This window comes from Lathyrus oleraceus, chromosome 1, assembly GCF_024323335.1.
Source record: "Lathyrus oleraceus cultivar Zhongwan6 chromosome 1, CAAS_Psat_ZW6_1.0, whole genome shotgun sequence".
NCBI lineage: Eukaryota > Viridiplantae > Streptophyta > Magnoliopsida > Fabales > Fabaceae > Lathyrus > Lathyrus oleraceus.
Genome location: NC_066579.1, coordinates 159,339,281 through 159,348,386, shown reverse-complemented (window position 1 = coordinate 159,348,386; position 9,106 = coordinate 159,339,281). Strand labels below are relative to the sequence as shown.

Genomic DNA, 9,106 nt, shown 5'->3' with positions numbered 1-9,106 from the left:
ACATTCTCCTTTTGCCTTCGACTTACCAAATTTTTGTCTTATTTCGTTACATCCGACTATTACACCGGTCGTCGTTACATCCGACAAAGGGTCTATGGGCGAAGTGAACAATCCTACTACAGAAATACAGGAAAACTCTCCACCAAAAATCATCACCCAACATTCCCACACTAGTGGCTCTGAACCTGAGGATAAGCAAAATAAAGATGCCCTAGTGGAAAAATATGCATAAATGCAAGACCCTGGGGAAATTCCTAAAGAAGAATCTGAAGACGGTTGACCCGAAACTAACCAAGATGTGGATGATCCTGATAACGAAGAAGAAGATGATCAATCTATGTTTAACTTCGATGAAGAACCCCTAGAGGACGAGGATAAGGATCGAAGTAACGCTGGTGATGAAGAAAGGAATGTCCAAGAGGATCAACAAACACATGCCGCCAACAACGCCACAAGGCCTTCGATAGACACTGCCATTGCCCTATCTCTTGCAGAGTTAGAAGCGCTTAAACGAAGCAATCAATTGGAATATCTGAAGTCCATCATTAGTGTCAGAGGTAGCTTGTCAGAGAAAAATCCCAGCACTTCAACAGTGTTAGGAGGTCCAACCACAAGCCAATCTGGTAGCAAAGTGCTCTAGATACTTAAAGAGAAAGCCTTCGACATTGACTTAATCCAACTTTTAGAAAATGACACCTCTTCCCCTTACGAGATCAAAGATCTCCTAAAAGAAATCGATGTTGTAAATGCCTCATAAGAAGTCGCAGATTTGGTCATGGATTTGGGCTGCTGATTGATTATGTTGTTGCTGACCTTAGTCGAATAAGGGAAGTTTCTAACAAAATTCAGAGTAAATCAGAAACCCGGACAGCAGAATAAGAAGGAAATTGAAGCCTGTGACAAGAACATAAAAGTTTGGGAATAACGAATCAAAGAATTGCAAACCAAAATTGTCAGGGCTAAAGAGCGCAAAGAGGAACTCCTAAAGCTGGACAAAGATGTGTTGGCGAAAGAAGTTCAAATTGGTCTGCAACATGTGGAAAGGGCCCAAAAAAAGGGGGGAAGAGATTGACACTCTTATTTCTGACAAATCTGGTAGGGGACGTCGCTTACAACTTCAAAAATCAAAGTACCAGAAAATGAAAGAATCTCTCCCCTTTTAAATGGGTCGAATGCATTTGAAGTGTTTGTCTTAGTTTAATTCTAATGTGATGATTTTTAAAGCCCTTTGTGGATCTTTATGTAATGACTTGGCCATTTTGGCAATCTGGTTAACGTTGATTTTACCATTATGGCTCTAACTCTTTTACATAAGTTACTCTTTCGCTATTTTTACCTCCTGAAATGCAGGCTTATATTTCTTCAAATAGTTCCTATTTATTCTCAAGAGTCTTTGATCTTCAACTAAGTCTTCGATTTCATATGCACCGTCTGAGAAAACTTGAGTAACTTGAAAAGGGCCTTCCCATTTAGGGTACCATTTTTCAAGTGCTATATCTTTCCGATCCATAGGTAAAATCATTTTCCACACTAAATCTCCAGTCGAAAATAATTTAACTTTGACCTTTTTGCTATACGACTTTTCTACTATCTTTTTATGCCTTTTTAATAATTCTAAGGTACTTAATCTTGCTTCGTCTAAATCAACTAATTCATCCAACATCATGTTCCAATAAGACTCAGATGAAATTTCATGGTGCCTCTGAATTCTTGTTGATTGCTAGTAAATTTCGACTGGCAAAACAGTATCATGACCATATGTTAACCGGAAAGGCGTAGTATTTGTAGCCTCTTTAGGGGAGGTTCGACAAGCCCATAAAATTTGCTTTAATGTCTTATGCCAATTTCTTGGCTTTTTCCCTACATGCTTTTTAATTATCCCAATTACCACCTTATTTGCTGCTTCGACCTGACCATTAGCCTGAGCGTAATAAGGTGTAGACGTTAGTAATTTGAACCCCATTTCCTTAGAAAAATCCTGGACTTTTTGACCAGTAAAAACTGATCCTTGATCCGTTGTAATAGTTTCTAGGATTCCAAACCTATAGATAATATGCTTCTGAATGAATTTGGTTACAATCTCTTGGTCAACATTCGTCAAAGGTATAACTTCAATCCACTTGGTGAAATAATCTATACCCACTAGAATGTATCTTGGACCTTTAGATGACGCTGGTTGAATCTCTCCAACTAGGTCTAAGGCCCAACCTATAAAAGGCCAAGGTTTCACAATGGAGTGGAGTTCGCTTGCAGGGACATGTTGTATGCCTGCATGCATTTGGCACTCTTGACACCCTTTAGAGAATTTCATATAATCCTTAAGCATGGTAGGCCAATACATTCTTGTTTAAATAATAGCCATTTTATTTTATGGCCCACTTGATGTGCCCTACATGCCCCACTATGGACAATATAGAGGTCTATGTATGCCTCAGATTCACTAAGGCATTTAAGTAATACTCCTTGAGGTGTCTTTTTGAATAATTTGTTCCTATAAGAATGTATCTTGAAGCTCGACACCTGACTTTTCATTTAGTAGATGATGCTGAATTTTCTAAATATTCTACTATTGGCTTTCTCCAATCTTCATCTGCCAAACAATACATTGCCAGAATCTCGAAATTCTCTTCGTCAACATATCCTAACTTTGTTTCCCCCAAATTTGATATGGAAAGTCTAGTAGACACTACTCTTCCTATGACCTCAATCACATCTTGTAATTTCTCTTTTGAAATTTTATATCCAGAGGAAATCTGAGATAAGTCATTTGCCTCTTGATTCTGAAGTCGAGGTATATGTCGAATGTTTACCACTTCAAACTTACGTAAGAGTCTACTAGCTATCACAAAACGCATAATTAGATTTTCTTTAAAACATTTGTACTCCTTTTTTATTTGTTTTATTAATAGTTCTGAGTCTTCCAGTATTTTGACTCGAGTTGCCCCCAATTCCAACAAGATCTCAAGGTTGGCTATCAAAGCCTCGTACTCAGCCTCATTGTTTGAACAAAGGCCTTCGACCTTATACTTAAATTTTGTTGGAATTTTTCTAGGAGAAATAATTAGTATCCTGACACCCGTTCCATATTTATGAGTAGAACCATCGAAGTACAACTCCCAAGGCTCAAACTCCAGATAGTTTAAGGAGTTTTGTACTATGGAGTGGTCGACTATAAAGTCTGCCACCGCTTGTCCCTTAACAGCCTTTAAAGGCATATAAGTTAAAGAATACCCGGTCAAAGCCAATACCCATTTACCAATTCGACTATGTAAGATAGGTTTAGATAACATATGCTTAATAATGTCGAAATGAGACGAAACATACACATCAACTGGCTTTACATAATGATTTAGTTTTGTACAAGAGAAATATAGACATAGGCATAATTTTTCGACTATACTATATCTGGTTTCTGCATCATTTAGAACTCTACTAAGATAGTAAATGGCCCTTTCGACACCATTATCATCCTCCTGAGCCAACATGCTCCCTAAAGTTACATCAGATGCAGCTATGTACAATCTCATACTTCTATTCCTACAAGGAGGTGACAGAATCAGAGGATGCACAAGGTAGTCTTTGATCTTGTCGAAAGCCTCTTGTTGTACTTGCCCTCATTCAAAGCTTTCCCTCTTGAGTCAAAGTAGAGGTGAGAAGGCTTAAGTCTTGCCATTTAAGTTCAATATAAATCTCCTTAAGAAGTTGATCTTGCCTAGCAACGACTGCAATTCCTTCTTCATTGATGGTGTTTTCGCCTCCATAATGACCTTGGTCTTGTTCGGATTAATTTCGATCCCTTTCTTGTGGACCACGAAGCCTGAGAAATCCCTTGGTTGCACACAGAAATCACATTTTAGAGGATTCATTTTTAGACCATGTTTCCTCATTCTGTCGAATGATTGTCAAAGATGGTTTATATGATTATTTGTTGAAATAGACTTAATTGCAATATCATCTATGTAAATTTGCATAAATGTTTTGATGAAATCATGAAAAATGGAATTCATTGCCTGTTGATAAGTTGCCCCAGCGTTTTTTAGGACAAAAGGCATTACTACCCATTCGTAGGTGCCTAATGCTCTGGGGAATCGAAATGTCGTCTTTGGCACATCTTCGTCAGCAATAAAAATCTGGTTATATCCAAAATATTGGGTCGAGCATACTAGGATACTCGTATCCTGCAGTGGAATCTACTAGCATTTCCTCCACAAGCATTGGATACTCATCTTTTGGGGTTGCATCAATCAAATCTCTGAATTCAATGCAAACCCTCAGAGTACTGTTCTTTTTAATAGTCGGTACAATATTAGCAATCCATTCGACATACCTGGTCATGCAGATGAAATTGCATTTGAGAAGCCTTTCGACCTCCTCTTTGATTTTCGACAGAACTTCGGGTGTAAATCGCCTCGGGGTTTGCTTGATAGGCTTTATTGGCAACTTCAGTTCGACCAAATCTCTGCTTAAACCAGGCATTTCATTGTAATCCCATGCGAAGCAGTCTTGTACTCCTTCAGCAATGGATCACTTCGATCTTGAGTTCTAGGCTGATGTTAGCACTTACATATATGGGCATTTTGATTCCCCCTATCCCCAAGTCGATTTCTTCTAAGGGATCCCGTGCTAGCATCTTTGTGTTACTTGCCAGCGGATCCTTTTCGAAACCCAAAGGCTCGTCATCATAGATGGTGTAGAGCCCATGGCCTTACACTTCGTTTGGAACCTTATCTGGTGGTTATGGATCGAAGTCCTTACCAAGACCATCCAAGTGCATTTCTGTCTTTTTGGCTTCGACAACTATGTATTTAACTTCGGCCTTTAAGGTCGCTTTCAATTTATTTTCGGCTACATAAACCGAAATCCTTTTTAATGTCTTTAGATCAGACATCATCACCAAATTCACTTCCCCAACCCGTGGGTTGGATACCTTCAATACCTCCATAGGCGAAATCCTCTTCACCGACCATTTCTCTATCCCATTGAAACCTGTAAGTTCGGTGCAGATAGAGGGAGCAAAATGCGTTATCCGCAGGTGAAAAGTCGAAACCTGCTGGACTGGAAGGCGTTATGTGGGCCAGGTTCCTGTAGAAGCTTCTCATATCCACATGATTAACTTCAACCATAAAATAGCTTTAGTCTGCTTCTATATTTTCCATAATCCCATCACTTCTCCAGATGGTGACCCCCTGGTGCATCGAAGAAGAGACTGCATCTATGCCATGAATCCATTCCTTACCTAGCAACAAATTATAGTTGGCTTTTGATGCTATTACCATGAACATCGTCGGCCTTGTTATTGCACTGACAATGAGGTCAACTTGTATCACCCCCGATATAGTTACGACTTTCCCTACATAGTTTGAGAGAACCATGTTGTGGGGCTTTGTGTCAGTGTCATCCTTACCGAACCTTTTTAGCATGTAATGCGGCATCAAGTTCATTGTTGCTCCACCATCAACTAGGATCTTATTTACCCCCACATTTCCTACTTTGCCTCTAATAAACATAGGTATTAGATGGCTTTTCATCGACTAATCAGGCCTTTCAAAGAAAGCGTTTTGCTCATCCACACAGCTATTGTTCATGATGTAATAACATACAGGCTTGTGTTTCGCCATCTCCATTTCAGCCATATCTTTTGGCTCCTAGACCTCCATGACTTGGTCGTATTCTCTGGGAAGGACAAATACCACATTGCACGTAATGTCTAGAGAAGCATCCAAATCAGAGTCGAAGTTGTCTGACATCATGTCTTCGTCATGATCAGACTTTACCGCATGCACCTTCTCTTGAGGAGAAAAAAATTTCCTCTCGACTGACTTCTTTTCTTCTTTCTTTTCCTGCCTTAGCGGCATGCTGCTACTAGATTCAGGTTTCACCTATTCTGCAACTTCTTTTTCAGTTTTCCTTTACCGTTGTTACCTTCTCCACTGAGATCGGGACATTGGGCTTTTTCCTTTGTAATTCTCGGAACGATATGCCACTTGTTTTGACGCCTAAAACTCTTTTCGATAGGCTATTGAGGACCCTCTTTTGACATCGAAACTTTGTCATTTTTGATGGCCATGTCCTCTCCCTCCAGCTGGTTTCATCCAAGTATCCATAGGGGCTTCAGTAGTAGGCATATAGGTTGAAGGCATGTTCGCCTGAAGAGGTGGGCCCTTTTGGTTTCCCCTTCTAGGATCCCATCTGCCGTCGGATGCTTGGCTATTTATAGGGTCCCTCAAATTTCTCCCCCTTTTGGCCCGTCGAACCCCCTTGAGGTTCTCCACAGCTTTCCTGTCGAAAACCGAACTGCACCTTGAGCACAACATAACTTCTAACCTTTTCCTATGGCACCTATGAAGGAATTTGACCAGGCCTTCCTCTTGTTTGGGGTAGTCCATTTTATTGTATTCTTCCTGTCGGAGGCTTTCTTTATCTACCTCCATTTTAGCGGTCTTCTAGGTCAATTCGACCATGTTGATTCCCATGTTGACATCCTCAATAATGTCTAACTTTTGTAGCTTAACTCTAAGGTCATTAGTGGCCTCAGTCATGTCTATGTGTATGAAACCTTCAGTGGTCTCATTTGTTGTGAAACTGACAATAATCCCCTTATTGAGATCCTTAGTGACCTCTCTGACGAAACCCACAGCAGTTTCTGTTGGGAAAATTTGATGGGGATCCTCAGTGACCCCTTTAGCAGCTTCCTATTTAAAGTCATCAAAGACTTCGACCATGTCAGCCTTCTTTCCAGAATCCTCAGATATTTCCACCATGTTGACCATGGATGGTTCAGTGTAATGGGAATCAACAATCTGAAGAGGGTCAACATCAATCCTCATCGGAGCCTTTGATTTGTCGCCAAACTGGAGCCTTCCGTCCCTTATAGCACTTTGCACGAGGTCCCTGAAAAGAAAACATTGTGAGGTTTTATGGCCCAAATAATTATGATACTTACAAAAAACCCTCTTTTTTCCTTTGTTCTAGAGGGAGAATTTTAGCTCTAGGAGGCACTATCATCTGACCACCTATAACAAGTAAATCGAAGATTTTATCACATTTAGTGACGCCGAAGGTATAAATCTTCTTAGGGAACCTAGCATCCTTATCTGGTTCGATTGAATTCTTCCCACTCGATGGGGTTAGGAATTTGCAGGAATAAAGTGGTCCTTGCTTTAGTTCAGCAAGGTCGATCTCACCTTCATTGAAATCTACCTGTTCCCCAAACGTTTCAGGTTTGTCGTTACCTAATTCGACATAGGCTATTCTATCCTTCCTATTGTTTTTGTTTGCCCTGGCTTTCTCAGCCTTCAACTGTTCCACCTGTCGAACTCTATCAGCCAATTGGGACATATCTCTCAGGTATTGGGTATCTAACTTTTTCCTAATAGAATAGTCAAGCCCATCGGCGGTCATTTCGACCAACTCATGGTCAAGCACTTGCGTAAAACATCTTGCCTTAAAAAGACGAAACATGTTCAGGTAATCATCTATTGACTCAGTAACCTTTCGTTTGATACTGGTCAATCCTTTCAGACTTATCTTTGACTATCCCATGTAAAATTGCTCATGGAACAGTCTTTCCAAACAAGTCCAAGTATCAATGGAATTCGCTAGTAATGTGGTGAACCACATAAAGGCGTTCTTCATAAGGGAACTAGGGAAATATTTTATCCTAAGACTCTCATTGTTTGCAATCTCCTCTACCTCTATGAGGTATCTGGCCATGTGTTCTACAGTGGACTTACTAGTATCCCTAGAAAACTTGGTGAATTTAGGGACTTTCCACCTAACGGGTAGTTTTGATCGCAGAACGTACTCAGACAAAGGTGACGTATAATTTGGCCTGTGGAGGCCAACATCTACCCCATTTCGCACCATGATTCTTTTGACCATGGCTGCTAAATTATTATCTACTGCCATATTATCGCGTCGAATTTGCTGTACGAGTTCGTCAGCATTTTGTTGTTCAGCCATAGGGGCTTCGACCCTAAGTGGTTCCACTCTTATCCCCTGATTTACCATGTTTGCTTGTGGTGCATTTCGTGGTACCTGGTTAATGGTAAGGTCATCCTCGATGGCTAATCCTTGATTTTCTCTTGTCCATCCCTTCTGAGGGTGTCGAGGAGGTTGTGGGACACCAAAGAAATCAGCAATATGCGTCATTTGCGCTGCCGTTTGTTGCTTCGAATGGGTAGTATCTTGGATCAATGGGTTGAATATTGTAACCATTGTTTGGGCCAACATCTGGACCATTTTATGGTTACTTTCATCCATTTCCTGCCTCAACACCGCTGCGGAATTATTTGTCATATTGGACATCTGGGTATGAAGACTCATCCCTAAAGTGTGGTTTCGACCCAAATTGTTTACACCAGACCTAAATCCCTACAATAGCGAAGATGCACTCAATAATGGGTCGGCATATATCAATGTCGAATTATGTAAATTCTCCATCATCGCAGTTGGCATGCCAAAGGGTTGTTCGTGACCATTCACTGACATTAAAAAACCACTCACATAAGGCCTAAAAATTTGTTTTCCCCTTTGAGGGGGGGGGGGTCCCTAGTGGACCCTATGTTCCTAAAGGATTTGTTGGTGGGATTTATGGCCCCACATAAGACAAAACATACCCACTATGGGCCCTCGACCGCACAGGCGTCAAATTCGCCATGGATGGTAACAGTTCTGCAGCAGGTGCCACAACCGTACTTTCCCTTGGCGCTGACTTAGGGGGTGGTTCTCCATTATTATCTAGAGGATTCTTATTATTTGGTGGATTTACCATTCTCCTCGTGTACCTTCTGAAGGAGAAGGGCGATCCAAAATGCAGCGGAATTTAAAATTTCTCCTTTAGTGATCCTTACGAATGGGCATGATCAGTGATGGAATCGTTACCTCTTATGACGATTGAAACCTTTGATGCAGATCTACGGAGCGATCACGAACGTTGAACGATGACAACGCCTCTACTCAGTCCACACGAACGGATTCCTTCAATCTCAGTGCTAGCTGCTATGAATGAAGGCTTTGAGTGAGTGAGTGAGAGAAACAAAAAATGCAACTGCCCAAATGCTTCTGCATAAGTGTTCTATTTATAGAACCACTTGTATGGGCTATA

General features: G+C 40.8%; 4 protein-coding genes across 4 annotated transcripts; all 4 read right to left on the bottom strand.

Moving 5' to 3' along the window:
- Positions 1-845: 845 nt before the first annotated feature.
- LOC127097011 (uncharacterized) lies at positions 846-1,666 on the bottom strand. Its single transcript, XM_051035533.1, has 2 exons — positions 1,320-1,666; positions 846-894 (listed from the first exon to the last, which is right to left on the bottom strand). Exons 1-2 carry the CDS (start codon positions 1,664-1,666, stop codon positions 846-848), a joined length of 396 nt encoding a protein of 131 aa, XP_050891490.1.
- An 862-nt stretch (positions 1,667-2,528) lies between these two features.
- On the bottom strand, positions 2,529-3,527 carry LOC127096990 (uncharacterized). Its single transcript, XM_051035514.1, has one exon. The coding sequence runs from the start codon at positions 3,525-3,527 to the stop codon at positions 2,529-2,531; it is 999 nt and encodes a 332-aa protein (XP_050891471.1).
- Positions 3,528-6,692: 3,165 nt separating this feature from the next.
- On the bottom strand, positions 6,693-7,401 carry LOC127096981 (uncharacterized). Its single transcript, XM_051035506.1, has 2 exons — positions 6,944-7,401; positions 6,693-6,891 (listed from the first exon to the last, which is right to left on the bottom strand). Exons 1-2 carry the CDS (start codon positions 7,399-7,401, stop codon positions 6,693-6,695), a joined length of 657 nt encoding a protein of 218 aa, XP_050891463.1.
- Positions 7,402-7,533: 132 nt separating this feature from the next.
- On the bottom strand, positions 7,534-8,151 carry LOC127096969 (uncharacterized). The gene has a single exon (XM_051035498.1). The coding sequence runs from the start codon at positions 8,149-8,151 to the stop codon at positions 7,534-7,536; it is 618 nt and encodes a 205-aa protein (XP_050891455.1).
- Positions 8,152-9,106: the final 955 nt, after the last annotated feature.